The sequence below is a fragment of the Haplochromis burtoni genome, unplaced genomic scaffold (assembly GCF_018398535.1).
Source record: "Haplochromis burtoni strain Fernald_Lab_line unplaced genomic scaffold, NCSU_Asbu1 Contig_55, whole genome shotgun sequence".
NCBI lineage: Eukaryota > Metazoa > Chordata > Actinopteri > Cichliformes > Cichlidae > Haplochromis > Haplochromis burtoni.
The window spans coordinates 2,296,788-2,319,963 of record NW_024582416.1 but is presented as its reverse complement, the minus strand read 5'-3'; the positions used below and the strand labels follow the sequence as shown (position 1 = coordinate 2,319,963).

Below are 23,176 nucleotides of genomic sequence, written 5' to 3'. Positions count from 1 at the left end.
CAGTAACAGCTCCGCCTCTTTGCTCTTTGCGGTGTGTAAACAGACTCCAGCTCCACGTTAAACTGTGCCAGCGTCATCATTTCTACTGCTGTGTTGTTATCAGTGTGTGTGGGCTCAATATGGTCAGACTTATTATTCACTGATAATAAATACGTGTCTATTGCAGGTCTGTTTTTAGTGGGTGTGCGTGGGAATGTGGGGGAAGATGCTACAATAATACAGAGAGAATTTCAACAATCAGATGACCACTCTGAGCAAGTACTTCACCATCGTCATCATCATCATATGTCCCTTTCTATAGATTTTGACTCCTTATGTCTATGGTCTCCAATAGATGCTGAAAAGTTGTCATAAATCACCATTCTCCATATCTGCGGGGCATCTAGCCCTAACAGTCAGATGACTTAACAGTGGGATTATAAAACTGAAACAGATGATTTTTGTTTTTTTTAAAACTGAAGGTAAAAAGTGGATTTTTGTTCAGAAGCAAATCCTGCTTTTCTTCTGTTAGTGATACTGTATGCATGCATGCTTCTCCCTCCATCCATCCATACTTTTCCGTTCACATTCCACTGTGTTTCCTCACAACTGACACCTTTCTACCTCAACATTGTGTCTTATACAAAACAATACATAACAAATTTTAACTTAGTTCAGGTAAATTGGTACTTTATATTGTAAGGCTAAAAACCAGATCACAGAGCAATCAAACGTCCCCATTTGGCGATGCTGGGAAGGAAGACCTTTCTAAGAAGAAATGACCTTCAGTAGAACCATGCTCAGGGAGGTGCAGCCATCTGCGTCAACTGACTGGGTGGTCAGGAGAAAGAAAGAAGGAAAGAGTTAATGGCAGGTAGGCTATGAACACAACGAGGACAAAACTCAACCGACAGAGTGATGGCATGCAGTAGTAGCATATAAGTACATCAGGAAAAGAGAGGAAGAGAAAGGCTCAGTGCATCATTGGAAGCCGATCCTGCAGCCCCAGTCCCCAACCCCCAGGGTTGGTTCAGACTCACCTGATCAGCCCTAATTATAAGCTTAGAAAGTCTGAAGGCTCTGCCTTTTAGATATAAGCCAGTAGTCTCAGAACAAAATGCTCTATTAAGATAATTTTGTACTATGTGGTCTTTGACAAATGATAGGGCTTGAGTGTTTAAGACTGTGTATGTATGGACTTAAATTCACGTCTGGATTTAACTGGAATACAGTTCATTATAATACATGAGTGTTACCATGATCTTACTGTGAATTCTTCCTACATGATCCAGAGTTGAGCAGCCAAACTTGCCAAACAGGTAAATTTTGCAGGTCTCAGGTCTCTGGGGGTTCTTATCTGTATTATGAAATCATTGTTGCATAACAATCACTGACAATAGGCTAAAATTACCCAGCCTTAGCATGTCTGCACCTGTAACACCTTACAAAAGCGTCCATCCATTCAGCTGACATGGGGCAAAAGGCAGGGTACACCGTGGACAGATCACCAATCTGACACTGGGCTAACACATAGAAACAAACAAGCATTCACATCTATGGCCAGTTCAGAATAGCCCAATAACTTAACCCAAAGCAGGACTTTGGACTATGGGAGGAAGCTGGACTGCAAGTTGAAAAACCCCAGACTGGATTCAAACCTGTGACCTCCTTGCTGTGAAGCATTGGTGCCACCTCACCTGCCCCCCCCCCTTTGCATCGAAACATCACATTATTTTAATTTCACAACAACAACATCAAATTTATATGATTTTATGCCACCTATGCTATCATGAAGCCTTCCACCTATCAACTGGCCTGCAGAAAACCAGTATTCAGACAAAACCATAAATAAACATGTGATCATGCACACAGGTTTTTTTTTTTTTTTACCATTAAAATAACTTATTAGAGAAAAACATGTATTTTAACTTCCTCTGTTTAAAAACAACAACATTTTTTTTCCCCAAACCTAAATGTCCTGCTATTTGTTTTGTATGCAGGTTATTTCATATAAAATCTGTCAAATTGGAAAAAGGTTTCGACTCAATCCCCTCAGAATCGATTTCACTCTGGTAATCTCAGCATAAGTAATACAATATACTATTTTTCCAAAATACAGTACCTACACAGGGTTGCACTGAAATTTGGGACCTTTTTCAAGAAGCGTACCTTTTCCAGCCCTCACAGTGTCTTAAATAAAGAGGATATCCACATGGAAATTTCAGGGCTGAAAAACAGATTTTTGTTCTGTTCTGAGAAAATTTATTTTACCCTTAGTCCAAATCTTTGTTTGGTTTGTTCAACATGGAGAAAACCTGCAGTGAATATGGGTTCCCTGTTGCTTGTAATCTGATAACAGAGGCAGGCAGAAAATGCAAACTGTTTTTATGTTTTTATTATTAAGCACACTGAGTTTGCATGTAATGCAATGTGCTATAGGAATGAAATTACAAATGCCAGTGTCACACCAGAAATTTAAGGAGCTTGGAAAGAAAAGCATCTGGACTTCTTTAAGTTTCTTGAAGACATTTCACCTCTCATCCGAGAAGCTTGGTGGAGAGTCTCATATTTAAGCCCTATGGGAGTGTCTTTCCACCAATTCAAGAAACTTAAAGAAGTCCAGACGCTTATCTTTCCAAGCTAAGATTATAATGACCTGGATGACTGAGAACCTTCACAGACAGACCGAACAGAAAGTTAACACTTATTATGGAAAATCACACTGGAGGATGAGACGGGCAAAAAGCAGGCTTTTCCTATACTGTAAACTGTTTTGATTAGCCACCTATCGCACATGGCTACACAAACTTGAAAGGTTTATCCAGATCAAAGATCCAGGCTGTCAGCGCTGATTTCTGTTAATCTACTGTGTGTCACAATCATTAAACAGGTTGAGATAAACTGCTGCAATCTGCTCCCAACCCTGTTTGATATACTATGATTCTGCTAAGCTGTTTGCCATCTGAGGATATTTGCATTAGTTTCCACAAGCTGTCCGCATTCAGGGTGTGGCGTTTTCTCTAGTTACTCTCTTCAACCCACAAACACACACACACACACACACACACACACACACACACACACACACACACACACACACACACACACACACCAGGCTTTCTGTTTGACATAGCTGGATGTTCTGTCTTCCTTCTCAATGAAGAATTTGTGTCTGTTGCTTTACTTATTTATAACGTGTTAGGTTACATGTTTTCTAGGGAGTGGAGTCTACACAGCCGATGTTCATGTGTGCGTCTGTCATGACGTCGCTGCTGAATCTGGTTTGGCAGGCGTTCTGAGGAAAGAATGAGTAGACAGAGGCAGCAGGGGAAAAAAAGGAGCTGAAAAGCTGAAAGTAGCTTTTCCCTTCAGTGCTTAGTCTTCGCCTGCTGGTGTCGGCACACGGGGTGTTTAAGTGGCGTTTCACTTCCAAGTAAGTTCCTTTCTCTGTTTGGTTTTCAATAATTTTACTGTATCCTAAAGTCAGGAGTGAGCGGTAAACATGGAAACTGTATTCAGGAGTCTGTCATTTTTCCCCTGGCCAAGCTAAAGTATGTTTTTGTTCTTTTTAAAAGTAATGCAAAAGGTGAACACGAGTTGTTTATATGCTAGAAAAATAGGGAAACTCATTTAAAATAATAACCAGCTATGGAACAAACATTTCCTTTTGTTATGACTAAGTGTTAGAATATGAGGGGAAAAAAATGGTGGTCAACTCTAGGTTCATCAAAAAGACCGAGGCGTGGTGGAGCGGGGTTCACATTACAGTAAAAACTTTCCATGTAGCCACCGATGATACATAAAGTTTCTATTAAAGTGCCTCCTTTATGTCTTTTAGGTTTTCTCTTTGCTTTAGTCTCTTACATGACTGTAACCAAATATATGTCTATGGTACAAAACACTGCTGCTGAGGATCCTGGGATGGCTCGTTTGTATTTCTTTTGGTTCTTTCCTGCATCACTGACAAACTGTCAGAATGCCCGCCACCAACGATCAGCTGCTTCTCAGTCCACTACTGTTAAACTAGACTGTACAAGCTATGAGCAAAGCACGTCCACAGTGGCATTAGTAGAAACCACTACTGATTCCTTTTATTAAACAATAATTGTCCCACAAAAATTGGGAAATCCCTTTAAGTTTAGTCTTAGCACAGAGCGCGGCTAACATTACAAGCTGTTTGCTTCTGTCCTCTTCTTTGTGCTCATATAAACTTAAATACAGCTGAAATCCCATCAAAGCTGTTCTCATTTATGTTTTTCTGCTTCTGTTGTCCAACAGCACAACAGGTCCCAAAAAGCTTTCAAACCTTTCTTCACTTCTGCACAGCTAAAATACTGATAACAGTGATTTTGTATAACAAAAATGGTTATAAAATTTTTAAATACAATTTTTTCTTTTTACAATTGTTAAATAAATTGTGTCATTTTAGCTACAATTAAATGTGAAATGATCCTTTTGGAGAAAAAAGAAGCAACAGAATTTCATAAAAAGTTAAAAACGTTTTCACTCTGGGAATGAAATTTGGCTACTCTACATGTCGTAAACCTACTGGACCCTCAAAAAGTCAGAGCAATGGTTTAGCTAATAATGGCTGTGTGTTGGTCTTACGTAGAGCCTATGGACAGCTTTGCAGATTGTCACCTACATGTTATAACTGATTAATGCCACCAGGGGGCAGCATCACAAACCGCTCCATGTTGGCTGCTCTCTTATGCTGTGGTTGATCGTTAAGCTAACTGTGCAGACGACAGAAATGATAACATACAAGTAGCTCAAGTGAAAAATGTCCACTGAAGAACTGTCTGTGCTTTTCGTGCTGTTTTTTCCTGTTATTTCCTGTTTCTGTCCACTTTGCTGCTATGAACATCTGCATTCCCTGCATTCCCACGCATGCCACTCCCATCCACCAGGAGTAAACCGTTGGTGTTAAAGTGGCTGAACTGGAAGTTTTGGTGAAGGTGTCTTAGTGGCATTTTACCTGTCAAAGGTTTGATTGTAAGCAGTGTTGAGCATCCAAAATAATGGCCATACCTGAGTTCATGGTCTCAGTTGGGTCACCGTTTTGCTGGTCTGTGCTTGTCAGAGGTCGACCGTACACTCCCAATGACAATACGATCTACACATGCATTGTATTATCGACCTTTTTGTTGCTTAGTTTGAATCTTAAAATACTTTTTGCCCCGTTTCTACAAAGATTTAACAGTTTCTTTATTTTTAAAACAATATTTAATTTGTCTTACAAAAAAGGAAATTCATCCTGGAATACTGCCTTCAATTCAAAAATACTGACCCCAACATAAACAGCCTCTGCTGCAGGAGTTAATCTGGAGTTTAAAGTGTTAACAGAGAAAACTCCTCCAAACTGAGCCAATGCTCTTTCGTAAATTCCAAATATTTAACTCTTTTCTAAACACTGACTGACCTTCTACTGCGCCAGAAACCACAGAGGCCTGTGCGTGTTACAGAAACCATATGGATTTTATTTCCTTCTTTCTTCCACTGTTGTAGAGGGGAGTCTACAACAGTCTAAACGACTGCAGTATACTTTGAAAGTTCATCCTTTTCTCTTTGAAAGAATACACCCACACCTTCTATTTAAGCTTCTTCTCCTATATTTCTGCATTTAACATTTGCCTGAAGCACATAAAAATCTAAGCATAAATGTAGCCAAAAGCATCAAAAGCATGTTTTTGTCTTTGCAAGCTTTGGAAACTCTGAGAGTTCAGAAAACTTCACTTTGATTGCACACACTGCACAGTGTTCAGAAACCATAGCCTCGTAGATAAGCTGGGGTGCATGTCATTAGGGTGTTCACTGATAAATGTCATTCAGCAGCAGCAAACATGCAGACATTCGATACTGACAGATAACCTGTGAGCACATAGGATCCAAGAGCACAGTGTTAATAAAAGACTCTCTAGGTGTTAAAATCACACAGACATACAGTCATGTTGTGCTCAGATTATATGTGTACATATTTAAGAAACACCTTCAGTTATTTACAGCTTCATATTTCTATTCTTGGACCGTAGTAGAGTAACTTTGGAGGATTCATTGCTCAAAATAAGTCTTATTCGGCTTATCCCAAGCCTTAAGGCAGCCTCTGAATTTATCCTCTATCTGAAACAAGCCATTTCATCTGCCTTTAAGGTTTTAATGCCAAAGCAGTGTGTCTGTGACGATCGTATTGGGTATATCCACTGCCACTGACATCATACACAGTCAAACTGAGAAGAGCGTGAGTCTTTTTCTAATATGAGAAGCTCAAATGTCTATAATAAAAAAAGCATTAGCACAATAACTCAAATACAATTCAAGATTTTCACAAGCTTCCCTGCACATTTGTGTGTGATGCTTTGTTTTGTCCTTAAGAAAGATGCAATAATCCATTTTGCAAGAAAGAAATGTGTTGGTTGCATTTCAGGAGGTAGAGCAGGTCAAAGATTTACTGGATGGTTAGTGGTTTGATCCCTCGCTCCTCCAGTCTGCATGCAAAATGTCCTTGGGCAAGATACAAACCCCAAGTCGCTCTCCGATGCATCGATCGGAACATGAATGTGTGTGAATGTTAGCTAGAAAGCAAAAAACAATGCTTTTGTGAATGAGGCATGTTATATAAATCACTTTGAGTGCTCCATTTACATTTTGTAAGGTAAACAAGTGGTTAGATGCTCTAACCAGCCCAAAAACATTGCTGAAGGACATGTGACCATATTGCTTTAACACTTGCTTCATAAACAAGCTGCTTCTGTCAACTGCATGCATTCAGAATCAGATACTTGTTCTAATACTAGAACCAATAAAACTGGAGCACAGACTTGTCAGCTTCAAAAGGCACCAATATGACAAACGACAAATGAGATAAAGAGCGTTAGCCACTTGTGCAGGCACCCATCTGTCAACCAAGGGAACCACGCCCACAATAATACATAACTTTAAGCCTTGTATACACTGTAAATGGGTGCGTTAAACAAAAGTTAATCTCCTGTACATTTGTTATGAAAAGAAAAAAAATGAGCTGGCCTTAAGTGTGCTTGTTTCTGCTCTAAATTTGGGTTTTTAAACTAAGTCCACAGGGCCTGACTTGTTTCTGGGGCTGGTTTTTGGCACGTTTGCCTAGATTTAATGCTTCAATCTCAGAGGATGTCAGCTGTCACAGCTAATTTAAACTAACATAAAATTGTGGTGGTCATATTTTTCTACATGTAGGCAAATGCAAACAAACGGTAGATTTATTTTATTCATCATTTTATGGCCCTTATTTTATTTTATTTTAACTGTTTGCATTTTGTTACAGTTACTGAAGCATGCAGTTTCATTAGTGAGGATCCAGATAAGATGAATAAGCCTAAATAATGATTTATTGGGCATTAAAGGGAATCAGCAGTTGTACTGTTGTGCAAACCTACAGTGTTTCTAAATGTGTACTCTCTCCTGTTTGGCTGATACGAATGAATTCATGCAAGCCCAGACATGTATTTATGTGACCCACATTGCAGCTGATCTTTAACGATAGCAAGACCAAATTTGAGAATAAGAATAGAATGCAAAGCTAAATCTAAGGGAAGGTAACTTGTATTTTTGTTTTTCTTCACAGAGCATTTATCTCCAAGGCCAGTCCAGCAGCGACAGGGATGAACTGGTCAGGATTGGAGAATCTGCTGAGCGGAGTCAATAAGTACTCCACGGCGTTTGGGCGGATTTGGCTGTCCATGGTGTTCGTGTTCCGGGTGTTGGTGTTCGTGGTGGCAGCTCAGAGGGTGTGGGGTGACGAAAACAAAGACTTTGTGTGTAACACCCGACAGGTAAGGCTGTCACTAACCCCACCTTCCAATGTTTTTCAGTGACAGGGAGAAATAAGAGTTGTTGAGAATGTTACAGCACTGGTTCATAAGCCCTTCAGGGAAATCTGGTCCACTGATTTTCTACATTTACACTCAATATAAAGACGTTTTTAAAACTGGAAAGTTAACCTGCCCGAGTCACTTCAGAGGTGGTGATGGTGGTTGTGGTCTTGGTTTGAAAGAATGTGCTTTACAGTCCAAAGCATAGATAAATGAAAAGAAAATGGGCTGAAAATTAATGTCAGCTGTCCTCAAAAGTTGAATTTGTGTTGGTTACTGATGCAGAAACTATCACCAACCAGCAGTTGATTAAAGAAAAAGATTCAGCTACCAAATGACTTACTCACACATACAGTGCCTTTGGATGGTCTAATTGGGTCATTTTGGATTATAATAAAACTTCTGTGAAGAAATTTAACTGAAAACAAAGATGTTAGCCCAGAACAGCTTCACTCCTCCTCAGGTTTGATTCACCAAGTCTTCCACATACAAGGTTGTTTTCCACCCACATAAACATCGTGCCTGACGGTTAATTACCTGTCAAAGCATCCTGATGTTCAGCCAAAGCGCTTCTGAAACCGATGTAGCCAACACATCTCAAAGTGGCAGAACATGTCTGTGAGCCATGGCCACACCTTGCCATCATATGAGACGTTAAGGTCACACAAATCGAGCTGTGACTGCATCGCTCAGCTCGCTCTTAGCTGTTTCGTCTTCGGGACGAACTTGTTTTTTTCTGTCCTTTCATCTCCTGACGACTCACAAACATACGCTGACATGTCCTTGCATATTGGGAGGGATCCAGGGTTAATTACCCCGTTACCTGAATGGACTGAAGAAACCTTCCTCATTTTCAGACGGCCTCTCTGCTCTTCATCCAAGTTTAATGAAATGTAAAATATATTAAGTATCATCATAAATCTAATGAAGCCTCTATTTCACCTCTACACTGACCTTGTATTTGACCTTCGCGGTAGCAGGAAATCTGTAATCCTGCATATTTTTTAAAGGATACAAAATTTTATTTAATTAGATTATCCCATAAGTTGAACTTTTAATTCTTTCAGAACGTTGTTAAAGTACTATGACTCAGTGAATGCATCTAACTTTTTCTAACAAAGGTAACTGCAAAAGACGAAATTCCCTCTTAGACACAATATGTTGGCAGGCTGAGATCTACATAAATTCAGTGCAGCTGTCTGATATAATGTTTCAGTCTTCTCTACACAGAACTTTTTATTCTAAATTTGAAACTGTTATATAATGAAGAACGCTAAAACTTTGTCATATGAACTAAAAGATGAAAAATTGCCCAGCAGTGACTTCGGTCTGTCAGTGCAGCTTTACCTCTTTGGTCTCGTGTTGTGAGCGCTCTGTTTTGCATGTAGTCTTTATGTCATTTGACTGTGTTGCTCTGTGTGTGATGTGCAGCACGACACAGTCGAACACTGCGATGAAAGTCAAAACAACAGACAGATATCACATCGAGACAACACGGTTGAACCGAACATCAGAAAGACACTAACGAAGTGATCGTAAAAAAGTTCAGTCGACATGAACGGCGGTCGTGAACAAAACAAATGTAACTTCATAAATATGACTCACATCGTTTTCATACTGTTAATCCATCTCTTGTGTTCCAAGAATCACCGGACGCCACTAATGTAGTGATTTGATCCTTCCCTGTCAGAGTACAGGTGCGCCGAAAAATGCCACCAATAGGACGGGTTTATGAACTTTCACCTTGTGGTCTGTTTATGCTTACTGTTCACACTAATGCACGAGCATCACAGCCACTGAACGTGACCACAAAACGATTATTGATGACTTTTCCACACATCATAAAGGCAAACCTTCCTTTGCTCACTGTTCCTATTAAAACAGGAGCCAGTTTTGCAGCTTTTGTGCGCTGCGATTTATTTGTCTTCCATTTAATCAGTGGGATCTTCTCCTCTCACGATCAATACAGAACCTACCCAGCATTTCCAATGCCTGCCTTAAACCTCGACTGAATGTTAATTCAGTTGTGCACTTCGGTGAAAGCCTCTGCAGCCATTCGTTTATTTGAGCTTTTCCTTTCATTTGTCACGTATTTACCAAATTAGATTGTAAGACTGAATTAGTGTTGGTGTTACATTAAAAGCCTTGTATTAAAAGCATATTGTGTACAGCATATTATAATTATAGGATATCTTCTCAAATAAATGAAAGCAAGCAAAAAGTAAAGAAAAGCAAAATACTTCATGTCTCACTAACCTGGTTCTTTTTGTATCTTTTGTCTTAAACTTTGTTTTTGTTTTATATTTATGCCCTAAAAGCAGAAACTGGTTTCAAAGCATCGTCAGTTTTTAGCGTCATACAGAGGCATTAAAACCTTCTGCATCAGCTTCTCATTCTGACACCACAATAGTCCCTCTGTTTGTATTTATCATCATATGACATCTGCATTAGCTGTACTCTAAAATAAAAATACAGCCACTTTCTTTTCTCCAAGTTTCTCTTTAATGCAAAAATCCTTTGCTCTTGCTGATTTTCTCCATCTGAGACGTGAGACGAGCTACTTAAGCGAGTTACGACCCCGACTTTGTTTTGCAGCCCGGCTGTACCAATGTCTGCTATGACCACATCTTCCCCATCTCCCACATCCGCCTGTGGGCGCTGCAGCTCATCTTTGTCACCTGCCCGTCTCTGATGGTGATGGCTCACGTGAAACTCCGTGAAGGAAAGGATAGGAAATACGTCGAGCTGCACCAGGGCTCGCACCTCTACGCCAACCCTGGCAAGAAGAGAGGAGGCCTATGGTGGACGTATTTGCTGAGTTTGATCTTCAAAGCTGGATTTGACTCAGCTTTTCTCTATATCCTGTTTCAGTTATATCATGGATATGACCTGCCCAGGTAATGCTGGTAACTTACTGTTATTAAAATGAATCAGTGTTGTTCTGAACTCGTTAAAACCTGCTGTACTCTTTTCTGTCAGGTTGTCCAAGTGTCAGCTGTCGCCGTGCCCCAACACCGTTGACTGCTTTATCAGCCGTCCGACGGAAAAAAAGATCTTCATGCTGTTCATGGTCATCTCCAGTGCGGTTTGCATCCTCATGTGTATCCTCGAAATGATTTACCTCATCGGCAAGCGCATCATGAAAATATTAAAGATCCGACATGAGAACGAGAGGCTCGTCTTCGCTGACCAGCACGAGCTCACTACCATTGCTCCGCCACGCTCTCAGTGCAGAAGCAGGAGAGATCCGACAGTGACCGACAGCGAGCTGGAGTTAAGCAAGAGGAAGGATGCTAAAACTACAGTACTCTAGCATTCTGCAAGCTGCAATCATGGCTCGCCAACAGGAACAGAAAGTACCCAATAAGACTACTGAAACTGATCAAAAAGGGTTGTAAGTGATGGGTATTGTTTAGGTTTTATCCGATACCAGTACCAAACTGGTACTTTTGAAAGCTCGTTAGGTTTGGAAATTAGTGTGGGAAAAATGTCAGCTGTATTTTAGTACTGCAGTGAGTAGAATAAGGAAATGACAAAACATCCTTGGATAGAGCTTGCTTAAACGGTGCTCGAACCGGTGCTTAAAGAATGGAGAACACAAAATTGGTCCAAAAACCTCTCATGTTTAACTGTTTCCCACTTTTTCTTTGGTCATTTTAGCCTTTTTGGCCAGGGTGAAGGGAGTATCTGCCATCAAACAAGAAGACAGCCGCATGTAGCTATGATGGTGTTTGCTAGTTCACCTTACATGCATTAATGTAATAACGTGGTTAGCCTACTCAACGTAAATTACACACGAACAACATTAAGCTACTCACGCAGAGAAGAACGGCTGCTGCTGCATCATCATCCGTCATCATTTCTGCTACACTGGCAGGGCTAGGGGCCAGGACTCTCCTCTTTCGGGTTTTTGGGGGATGTTGCTAACTCCGGGTCCGATAACAGGCACCACACCGCAGTAGATGTGCTCGGTGTGAGGTCTTGCAGCAAGCTATCAAATACGGTGCATTTCTCGGCTTTTAACAAAAAGCTATAGCGTCGCCAGGTGTTTCATCAGATTCGAGGTGTTACCTCCTTTGCACAGTATCACTACAGTTTTTTCTGATTGCTTAAGCACATTTTTTGTAACTATTGGCTATTTTGCAAAACTCTTCACACAAATAAGAAAACCTGTCACCCAATAATCAAAACATTGTAGTTCTCTTGCAAAAGCAAACACAGCTAGATTAACTCTTCACACCTTGTAAAAATGGTGTTTCCGTATCAAACAGTACACACAAGCCATCATCTACTAAGCACACAATGCGCCAACTGCACACTGATGGTATGAATACAAAACACATCTGGCTTTTGCTTTCTCTGTGCACAAGGTAGGCTATGTCAGTTTGAGCTCATACTTCTGTCATAGATCCATAAGCATAGAGGGATCCAAACTTCAAGTACTGGTGTTTATTCAAACACATCAAAACAAACACAAGTGTTTATTTCCAAGTATAGGATTATTTGCAATCGCCATAATGACTATATGGGTTACTTGGTCTGCAGTGAACATGCTTCCTCTGCCCCCAGCATCTGGTCATCTAGCAATTCTGTAAAGTAACAATTTCAGTATTTTTACATCAATGGTATTGGTGTGTTTCTCATTGGCATATGGCAGTGCTACAAATCTTTGTGCGAAGTGACTGTACTAACCGATTCTCATTTCAAGATGTCCTTATGGTCTTGCTACAGTGTAGCGGCTCGAGTTAGGCTGGACCCGTTGGCCAGCTACCCTCAGGGTCATTCCACGGTTGATTACATGGTCCACTATTGTAGCTCTGATGTCATCAGCAATTCTATTTCTTACTCTTCCTACCCTTCCTCTCCCCCCTCCTCGTCTTCCTCTTGCTCCTCCTTGTCCTTGTCGTCCTCTTCATCCTACTTCTTCACCTCCACGTCCTCTTCCTCGGCCTCCTCTACTTCTCACTCTTTCTGCTCCCTCCATTGTACTCCGCACACACAGCTTACCTGTATTATAGTGCTTAGGCTGATTGCAAAGTGAACTAATTATCTAAAAAAGTTTTCACATGTGAAAGTGTGCCAGACAGTTGGCAAATTAGTGTTAATGATAGCCATACATGTGTATACTTTTGCTAGGAGTGTGTTGGAAATTTGGTAATTGAGTGTTGTGCAGTGAATTGTGCCTACAGTTTTGCAAAGTGTGTGTTACAAAATTGCAAACTGAGTGCAAAGCAGTTTTTGTGCTTTTAGTTTTGCAAACTCAGTGAGTGGTTTTGCTATAAGTCTGAATAGTTTTAGAGATTGTGCTACAGGAATCACAGTTAGGGTTTAAGCATTCAGAAAAAACTGTAAAGCACTTGTTGCAGGCTGCTGAGTTTGCATCTTTTGCTGTGAAGTACAGCCAGACTTTTGACCGCTTCGCCTTGGGCATTTTTAATCTGTAGCTCTGCTCTAAAAGAACGTACGTACCTGGGCCCGCCTACTACGCTGCAAAGGTAAAATGATTGGCTAGAATCCAAAGTGTATGACATCTCAGGAAAAAAAAGCACTGAAATGTGCGCTGCTTTTCGGTCTGGTTACTACCGTTTATGACAGAACCGGTGCCATAATGGCACCGGATACCGGTACCTATCCCTAGTTCCTGTGGATTATGATCCTCTCATCCAGCTGCATATGAAACGTTCATGATGTCAGCTGGGTTAAAGAAATGGCACCTAGAGCTGCTGACCAGAAAACACTGCTGGAGAAGAGGACTGTCAGCGGTCCGACATCGCATTTTTTCACTGTTTATGTCACAAAGATGCGAGGACAAACATTCAGGTTATTCCGTATCAACAAGATAAATTAAATGGAATTTAATTTTAGGTTATTGATTTAAGAATCTGCAGCAAACGACTATTTAATTAATTGTCTCACACCATTGTAAATATTGCAGATTACAACACTTGCTATCTAAAACTGCACTGTTGAAACTGCACTGTTGAAAGTGCACTGTGCAGTTTAGCATCTTTACACTGACAGAAAGGGGTGTTTGACTGGTTCGGAAACTTAAGATGTGTCACAGGATGTGAAATGAGTTTGAGATTCCTGCTTTACACTAAGATACACCCGGCTTGTTCTGATCTGAGGTCTACGGTGCATTTAATGCACAGTTTTTGCAGTAAAACTGCAACCCTGACAAAGATCTAACAATTTTGTATACAATTCTAAAGATTAAAATAATATTCAGTGAAATGTGTGTTAATTATAGACACATCTATTTTTATTGTTTTGTTAGCGCCATCATCTGGTGGTTGAATCTTGTGCTTTAATAAGGCCACCGTAATGTCACGGGGCAGCAATGGAGGCAGGAGGTCTGTCCCCAGTTAAAAACATCAGGTGTGGTTTTTATTTCTGACTTTTCTGATACTTAAACAGAAAAATATGCCAAATGTAAACAAAGCTGTTGATTTACTGATCGATCTACACTCCCACCATCATCTATGGTCTCATCTATGTCCCAAAAATTAGATTGTGGAAAAGGTGCCTGGTCTCTCCATTAGACTAAAGTGCCAAGTAGGTGCCTTCTAAGTGAGGAGCATGAGATAAAACCTTGGGGCACACTGGTGAGATTAGAACAAGGGCAGGGACAGGATGGACTCCTCTGGTTAGCTTGGAGCAACAGATGGATGGATGGATTTTTTTCCTGTGCTTGCTCTTGATTATCAAATCTGGTGGTACCTAAATGGCAACAGATGGGTGTAAAAACTGTGCCTTGGGCCCTTTGACCTTCAGGCAAAAATGCCAGACTGCAATATCCAAATTGTGGCCACTACTGCAGTTGGGTCCAAGAGTTAAGTTAAGGCCACAGAATTTGAAATATGATCCTTAAGTCATTTTTTTATCCCACTTTTGGAAAGAAGTCAGTCAGAGTAGCTGTCAGGTGGTGGTAGCAAAGTTTTACAGTAAAGAAGAAAATATCCGACTCTCACTAACCGTTATCAGAGCTGAAGTTTGGGAATGGTTAGAAAGCAAACACAAGTGATCTGCTGGACACCTGGGAGACATGTTTTAGACACATTTTTGCTGTGTGGCCTGTTAAGATGAGCTTTAGTCATCAGGTTTTAAAATTTACCTTTAATTACGGTTATTAGATTTTTACTATTTAAAGTGGAGAGTGTGAACCTTAGCTACTGTCTTTGTGTGATTTTTACGAGACATGTCTACTTTAATCTCTAGTTTAAACTTCGCACTCACTTCTGCTCTGACTATGAGTCAGCTGGAATGACATGCTGTGGTCCAAGATTATTTTTTATATAAGTAACAGGCTGTTGTTGACATTACAGTGATATATTTATCTGCTTGTAATAAAAAAGAAACTGATTATAAACTGTTTGTGTAGACTGTCTTTTCTTTGCAGGAATGAAGCTGTATATGTGCAGTATTATCCAACAATGCTGCTGCGTTGTTGCTTAAACAGCAAATAAAGGTTTCATTTTTCATTAAAAACACAGAGTACTTCACAAATACACCATTTGTCATATTTATCTGACTGAAACCGGAGCAAAAAAAGTCAAAATGTGGAACAATAACAGTTTAAACATGTTACCACTAGATAGCAGCATTCTCAAAATTGAACAAATGTGACATTTATTTGCATATTTGCACACTTTATGAACATTTAAGTTAAAGTTAATATCAATAATGCTTCAAATTAGTTTGAACTACATACAGTTTTATTTGTATGTCAGGCAATGCTTCAGTATAATTGCCCGAATAAGTGACCAGCGGTATTTCATGATGATTGTGAGACTTTTAATTCTATTTCATGAAACACAGACAGCTCATGAAGTTAAAAACTCCAGCATGAAAAAATAAATTTTAACATCTTTTAAACTGTTTACTTTCAGCATTTAATATCATTGCATCCACATGAAAATAGACACATTACATGTTTTGTAACTAAAAACCTGTCAGGATTTATAAATTAATTAAATTTATTATGTTTTCACTCATCTTTAATGTTGCCAGACCCAATAAAAGGAAAGCAATGCATTTAAAAAAAAAAAAAAAGACATGACTTCACTATAGTTTTAGCACATTGCTAAGACATCCAGATGGCCAAATTAGACCCTTTGGTGGGCCAGTTCTGGCCCTCAACCCTGATCTTTGACACCCCTGTTGCACAAGGAATTTAAAAGACAAGAGTAATGCGGTTTTCATCCAATTTTTCAAAGCAGTTTAACAAAAAAGCCAAAAAAGGCGACAGATCTTTTAAAAAATTTAAATGTCTCTTTACTTCAAGACGGAACGTGTTGTTAAAAAAGGATCCGAGTCGAACTGTCACACGGAATAATAGCCATTTCAGGTTTTACCTACAAAACATTCACTGCGACGAGGATGGGATTCGAACCCACGCGTGCAGAGCACAATGGATTAGCAGTCCATCGCCTTAACCACTCGGCCACCTCGTCTGTGACCCCGCACGAATATTACTGAGTCTGGACATCAGCCTCACCAGTATGCAAACATGATACATAGATAAACGGTGGACAGCTAAAGCGTTTGACGCCATGTTCGCTTTTGTTTCTGCGCCACTCTAACAGTAAATACGGCTTTCACTGTAAAAAGTCTGAAAAAAAAACAAAAAAAAGTAAACGTAACAAAGTGGGCTGAGTTAAATTTATCTCAACTTAGCAACTACCAATAGGAGCGAAGGATAATCTTGATTGACATATGAGTGGGTGGCAGCCACTGTGTGGACTCGTCGATGTTCGACGAGCTGATCGGTTTAAATCTGTGTGTGCGTGTGGTTAAAGGCTTACCAAAGCTGTGAGGAAAAGGAGGCTGCAACAAACACCAACAACGTGTAAACGAAACGTTCATGATTAACCGGAAGGTAACAGGCGGCACAGGCACTTGCAGTACAGCAGTAGCTCCAGCAGAGGGAGATAAAGACCACCAATTACAACTAGAGGGTCGCCAAATAAATGGCCTCTAGTGCCTGCGTATCCCATATGTTCCGTCCTAACATTAATTAGTTATGTAAGGATATATGTATATTTATGCTTTGCTTTGCTACACGTGACTCAGCATGCTTTATGACCACATACTGGACCACATGAGGTCGTGCAGCTCTTGCATTAAGGTTATGTTTGCATGACAATGATGCTTTAAATCTTTCCTTTTGTTAATAATTTAATTTCTCAGGGTGTCTACTGCTGTCATGACCTGTACATGCTCACCTGATATTTATTCATGTGGTGTCAATATGCCATCATGTGTTTGAATCCAGTTTATAGTATCCCATCTATATGTGGTACTGCAATCAGTCCAGATTGCAGGTTTAAGCAGCCAGATTTTCCGGTCTTGGTGAATCACAAGGCAGAAGACAGACAGAGGGGATCAAACATTTATTTACCCTTATTAAAAGTTACAGTAAAACCATTAACATCTTCAAACGATAGCAAAATAAAGAGAACCAAAAATATTGGCCAAAACATATTTACAGAGACAGTTTGCAGATAAAAAGCTCACATTTTTTTGTACACAATCCCAACCCCTGCGCCATAAATTCTGAAATGTGAACACTGCAACACTCAAGAAGCTCGAATGTGGTTTTAGCCAGAAAAAGAACCAAAATGCACGAACAAAGACATCTTTTTCCACCTCCCCTCCTTGATGTTCTCCTCCCTATACATGACAAAATACTTGAAATTTGGGGGTAAAACATAGGAATGTAGAATTCTAAAAATTAATAAGATGATCTGAAAGGTTTATGTGTCCATATATCAGTCATTTCGAGTGAAGGAGATGGTCTGCCCCGCTCTGCTGACGGTGACAATTTTTAGATCCCAAAAAAAGATGAGAAAGAAAAATAAGATGCTATAGGGCTGCCACGCTGTTTAAAAGGATGCTTCTCCATGAATTGGGAAAATAAGTCAGTATTCCTGATTCGCTCCACATCCAATCCATTACCTTCGCCGCACGCCAGTCCCTGTGTGTACCATGAGGGGGCGACGCCAGCCAACGCTTTCATCATGAGAGGGCCCGGTGAGTTTCCGTCTGTCGAAGAACTAATAAAAGGCAGTGAACTGGTGGTTGAATCAGCAAACGTGATATATCCTTTGTCTTCTTTTGTAGTTTTGTTTATAACTTTAAGAGCGTGGCACGAGTCTCTCATATATATTTTTATATACTTTAATCTTGGAAAATCAGTTCAGGTGCCGTGCTGGAGTGCAGTCACTCTGCCTTGGCCTCGCCCTCGGAGGCTGCGGGTGTCGTGTCCTCGGCAGGGGCCTCCTCGGCGGGTGCGGCCTCTGTTGGTGGGGCCTCCTCGGCTGCCTTGGCCTCTTCCTCGGGTGCAGGAGCGGCCTCTGCGGCCTCGCCCTCTTTAGCCTCGGTGGCCGGCGTCTCCTCTTTGGTTTCCTTGGCTGCATGGCCGTTCTCCTCGGGCTTGTCCTCGGTCGTAGGGGAGGTGGCCTCCTCCTTGCCCTCCTCGCTGCCCTTCTTGTTCTTCTTCAGCGAGATGCCCTTGAACTTGAAGGAGTTCTTCAAGGAGAACTTCTTCTTCTTCTTGACCTCCTTGGCAGCCTCGCCCTCCGCTTTGGCTGCCTCGCCCTCGGCCGCAGGAGCAGGCTCGATAGCGTCTCCAGCGCTGGTCTCGCCCTCCTTGGCTGGCTCCGTGGTTCCATTTCCATCCGCGGCCGCTGCTTCCCCGTCGGGTTTGGCTGAAACATCGCCGTTGGTTTTGACATGGCCGTTCTCCTGCAGAGAGAAAGAGTCATAGATTAAAACACTGGAGGTGGGTCAACGCAAACACACTGCCTGCGGAAACGAAGAATTATTTATGCATAATGAGATGAGCGCACTGTAAACACATTAACATTAGCCCATTTATGCCTACAGTTAATCCATGTTATTCTTCAGGAGAGCAGCTCTGACTGTGGTGGGAGGGGGGGGGATTTAACAGCTGTCTGTATTACTCTGAGCTGGCACACGGGGGCAGTAGTGCTACATCAAAAACATCAACACTACCAGCAAGTTGGGGAACAAAGGAATCCCCGTGAAACCTGCTCTGCGCTCTCATCCTACATCTACCAGCTCCACGCAAGAGCGCAGACAGCTCACATCAGCTTCAGCTCAGACAAAGCCACAATCAGTCCACGCACTCACCAACAGCAGCAACAGGGACGTTTTTACATGTCTCGAAGTGGGTCACATGAGTTCATCTGGGCATCTCTGTAATAACGCGTATCCTGACCGGATCAGTCACACACCACTAATCGAAACGCACAATTCACTTCTAACATATTTAAATTGTTCAAAGTTTACGCGGAAACCCACTCCACAGTGTGTGTGTGTGTGTGTGTGAGAGAGAGAGAGAGAGAGACCGTGTGTGGGTAACAGCCGGGGGGGAAATGGGGTCAGAACTGGCGCCTGCACGCGCTTTGTTTGCAACTCCGCAAAATGCGCCTCCAGCAGAGCGCATTTGCATCCTTTGCACCGCTCGCCTCGCATCTTTTGTTCGACGCTCAAAGCGACTATCCGCTCAACTCATGACAGAAAACACGCTCAAAACTCACACGGGGACCCAAATCCGACGCTCTCGGGTGAAATGTGCGCGTAAATCTCCCCAGTGGGACAGCAGGCGGAATTAACAAAGGCAGGCGGGCAACTGCGCGCTGCTCGACGGCTGCCCAGCCGGAGGTCTCCCGATGCCCTCATTTTAGGCTAAATTCAGTTTTAAGTGTTTTCCCCCCACAGCTATGAACGAACCCTGACACGAAGGAGCGACCGCCAGCCCCCCACCGCGGCACCCATGCCGCCAGTGGGCGTCGGGTGCCATGTGGCTCCCCGCTGATGCTCGGGCGCACCGGGCCCGCTTTACTCACCTGGCCGTTGGCTTTAGCAGCAGCAGGGTCGGCGGCGGCTTTGCCCTCAACAGCTACTCCACCCTTGGACAACTGGGCTCCCATTTCTGTCTTTCCTTTAGTTTTTATGAACAAAAAATAAAATCGAAAAAGAAAACCCTCGAGTTTTTGAGATTTAAAAATCCAGTTCTGGGATAGGTGAGAGCTTTCCGCCTAAAAAACAGAGGTGAAAATCCGACAGGATCTCCTTCTCCCTTACAAAGGTTTGTCAACGAGAAGACCCCCCCTTAAGCGTGTGTGAACCCCACGGAGGCTGAGCTCAAATTAAAGGATGTCAGGGAGACGGCTGTGAGTATTTCAACCGCGCCTCAAAATCGACCGGAGACCCCTCCCCTGGGCGTGGCGGCCGGGCTTTGTCCAATCTGCAGCGGGGGGATGGGCCTCCTTCTCCGGGCTGTCACTGCCACAGTCTGCCACTCAGCTGGAGAATGAGCAAGACTTTATTTTCCAGCTGCTTCAGATGTCTGGAAGATTGTGGACACATTTTAAACTTCGTTCTCTTGTGAATTGTTTATAATTTGGCACAAATTGAAAAATTTATTCATCTGTTCTGGAAAACAAGACAAGTTTTAGAAGTTTGACCCGAACAGGTGAGCAGAAAAGTTAAGTGAAGGTAAGAACAAGCAGTGGAAATAATAAAAGTCCTGAGTACATGCACAGCATCACTGCTATACATAAAGGAGTTTAAAGAAGTGCATCAAAGCATTTTAAAGAAGACGTTTTATCTTTTATTTGAAATGAAAATCTAAATGTGCACATGTCTCTTGTTTTGATTAAAAACTCTAATATATGACACCCATTGGATAGAAAATTATATTCTCCTCAAATAAATAATGTCTAAGACGTGATCAGTAAATCATAACCATTCAATAAACTGTGAGAAAAAATAGAGGTAGCATAAAGGTCAACACTAAAAGTATTTTTTATCAGTGTTTGTGTGCCTGAAGATGAAAAATGAACATAAAATATGTCTTAAGACAAAACACATGAAAAACAGATTCAGCTTTAACAGTTAGATGAAAGAAGAAACGAGTAAACATATAAGCATGAACATGTAAACACACTGCATTTCAGTCATTTTATTCCATCACAAGCAAGTAAAACTGTTCCTTTTCATCTGTAGCGGTGATGAGTCGTTACAGTTGTAGCTAAAATGCAGACGTGGACTAACAGTGGATGTTGTCAGTTAAGGATAGAAATATGGAGTTGAAGCAGTTGTGTTCACTAGCATACTGAATATCTGGTAAATAGAGTAGTAGCCGAATGGTTGAAGTAGTAAGCCATCAGTTATGGATAAACATTTTGAATCCCTCTAAAAAAGTTCGATTATTCCAAGCCTAGGACTTCCAGCTCTCTGAGGTGTCCCACGTTAATCTGCTGTTCAGCCTCCCGGCAACATCCTTTATCTCAAAGAGGCCCTCCGCAGAACTCGATGATCGCAGAACAACAGCACATCAATGAGAAGCGAGGAATTTTAATGGCCTCCTCTGGAATTTGAGTGACAGGGCCCGGCTTTCCAAGAGAAAACCTGTTACATAACACGCAGCGCACTCAGAAGAGACTTTGAGATGGCACTGGGGCCGCTTTGTCACCAACACAGACACCGAGACAGTGAATCAGACTGTCGGCTATTAATGAGGTCTCGTTGGCTAGAACCGTGCATCCCACGGTCGCTGCAGTGACACTGCGTTTTTTTTTCTCCTAGAGGTCAGGGGTCATGTGTTTTAAGAGTTATGAAAGCCAGTGGAAAGCTTCTATATCCTGCATACATGCTTTTGTATACCAGCTTCTTCCTTTTAAACCTAATTGTCAAATTTCCTTTCCCATCATTTATCCCTCATGTGACCCCACGTTAACAAAAACACGGCGCCGAGCCCCCTTCTCCTGCTTCATTAAGTGCAATTTATGATTTCCTCCTTCTTTTAGAGCATCCCTACGTGGGTCCGTCTCGTTCCCCCTGTTCACCCACTAGAACAACCCCCCTCCACACAAACACACACACACATGTCACAGCTGTGGTATGCAAGGCATGCATACACCACCCAGAGAATGATCCCCAGCCATTTGCAGGCCAAGCTTCCCAGAGTGGAACACACTCCGAGGGGTTCAACATCTACACCTCCCCACCCCTCCTAACCGACCTCCATACAGTCTCCCAAACTGAGTCAAGAAAGAGAAACACATGATGTTTTTAACCCCCCCGGTCTCACCTTTCAGTGGATTCACGGCTCAATTATGGTTGTGTGGTTCCTTTCAGTGCTCTGATATGGAACACTAGGATAGGTGTACCCGTGAGGTGGTGCTGTGGGAATTATGTTCAGTCTGGCATCAAGCATTTGGAACCAAAGGGAGTAAAAATTATATTAACAATAAGAAATTTCTTAGATAAGAATATTAAAAATGAGAAAGACACTGGGAAGAGGCCCTGAGTCCTCGGCACAGGAACGATATCCAAACAAGTCCCTGTCAGGCAGCTTAGCAGGGCGAGGTCAGCCCAGATTTATTTCAAAAGCAGAGAAGGTCAAAAAGTCACTGGCTGGAGAAAAAAAGTGTTTTACTGGGTGACAAACTTAAAGGTCAACTTTAATTTGAAAAAACTCAAACAAACCTCAAATTTCCAGATTCTTCTGGCCTGATTTTTGCAAGTGGGTTTTCTGAGTACACAGGAATGCTTTAAACTTTGGGGATACTTTGATCTGTAAACTTTCAAAGATGGTGGGGCGGGGGTATAAAGGCAGGTTAATTGCCCCTTTGGGCCTCCTGCTCTCACACCCCCTTGCAGTCTTGCCTACATCAGATTGATAACAGTGTCTTATCAGCAGTGGAAGCAACAACTATTGTTACAGCTACTCCCATTATTGTAATGATTATTTTAATTAACATATATTTAACCTTCTTTTCTCTTATAGAGGGCGCATGCCCCTTAATGAGTATTTTATTTCCAAGTATGAGACGTTACTCTTACTTAGTATGTAGTACACAATGTAATCTTGTTCACTATTTATAGAATCAATATCTGAATGTTTTTTCTGCATTTCTGTAGCTAATAAGATTGTGTAATTGCAAACTGTTACAGGAAAATAAAACAAAGCCGTATTTAATAGAGGTTGAATGCTTTCAGGTTTGTTTGTTAAACAGAAATATGATCACAAACCAACTTGTGTTTCAATCCAATGCTTTTGAGGTGGTTTTCTGATCCCTTGAAGCGTTTCCCAGCAGACTTTGCATGTCACTCTGGCCCACCTCTTTTTGGTATCACATGACAAACCACTATGACCTGGGTATTAGAAGAAAGTGTATACAAAAGTTTAATATTACGTTAATACAGGGATCTTTCTACTTGTATGTAGATGTACACTGGACATGCATGTGCAGGTGAAAAACAGGAAGCAGACTGTTGATCGGCAGTTTTAAAAGTGACATAAGATTATAAGGCGCTCT

At 41.5% G+C, this 23,176-nt stretch overlaps 2 protein-coding genes and 1 non-coding gene across 3 annotated transcripts; 1 reads left to right on the top strand and 2 right to left on the bottom strand.

Moving 5' to 3' along the window:
* Nucleotides 1-3,084: 3,084 nt before the first annotated feature.
* On the top strand, nt 3,085-11,491 carry LOC102313633 (gap junction beta-4 protein). The gene is made up of 4 exons (XM_005922279.3): nt 3,085-3,412; nt 7,577-7,784; nt 10,419-10,720; nt 10,803-11,491. The coding sequence occupies exons 2-4, from the start codon at nt 7,614-7,616 to the stop codon at nt 11,134-11,136; spliced, it is 807 nt and encodes a 268-aa protein (XP_005922341.1). The 5' UTR covers nt 3,085-3,412; nt 7,577-7,613; the 3' UTR covers nt 11,137-11,491.
* A 4,703-nt stretch (nt 11,492-16,194) lies between these two features.
* trnas-gcu lies at nt 16,195-16,276 on the bottom strand. Its single transcript has one exon. It is a non-coding gene; the product is annotated as a tRNA-Ser (tRNA).
* A 924-nt stretch (nt 16,277-17,200) lies between these two features.
* marcksl1a (MARCKS-like 1a) lies at nt 17,201-20,019 on the bottom strand. Its single transcript, XM_005922280.3, has 2 exons — nt 19,697-20,019; nt 17,201-18,569 (listed from the first exon to the last, which is right to left on the bottom strand). The coding sequence occupies exons 1-2, from the start codon at nt 19,778-19,780 to the stop codon at nt 18,045-18,047; spliced, it is 609 nt and encodes a 202-aa protein (XP_005922342.1). The 5' UTR covers nt 19,781-20,019; the 3' UTR covers nt 17,201-18,044.
* Between the last annotated feature and the right edge of the window lie 3,157 nt (nt 20,020-23,176).

Bases quoted from the DNA above. Each gene is read 5' to 3' on its own strand.
- LOC102313633 (XM_005922279.3), top strand. From the start codon at position 7,614: ATGAACTGGTCAGGATTGGAGAATCTGCTGAGCGGAGTCAATAAGTAC. The intron at 7,785-10,418 runs GTAAGGCTGTCA...TTTGTTTTGCAG, and splicing joins TTGTGTGTAACACCCGACAG to CCCGGCTGTACCAATGTCTG. The intron at 10,721-10,802 runs GTAATGCTGGTA...CTTTTCTGTCAG, and splicing joins CATGGATATGACCTGCCCAG to GTTGTCCAAGTGTCAGCTGT.
- marcksl1a (XM_005922280.3), bottom strand. From the start codon at position 19,780: ATGGGAGCCCAGTTGTCCAAGGGTGGAGTAGCTGTTGAGGGCAAAGCC. The intron at 18,570-19,696 runs GTGAGTAAAGCG...TTCTCTCTGCAG, and splicing joins CTGCTAAAGCCAACGGCCAG to GAGAACGGCCATGTCAAAAC.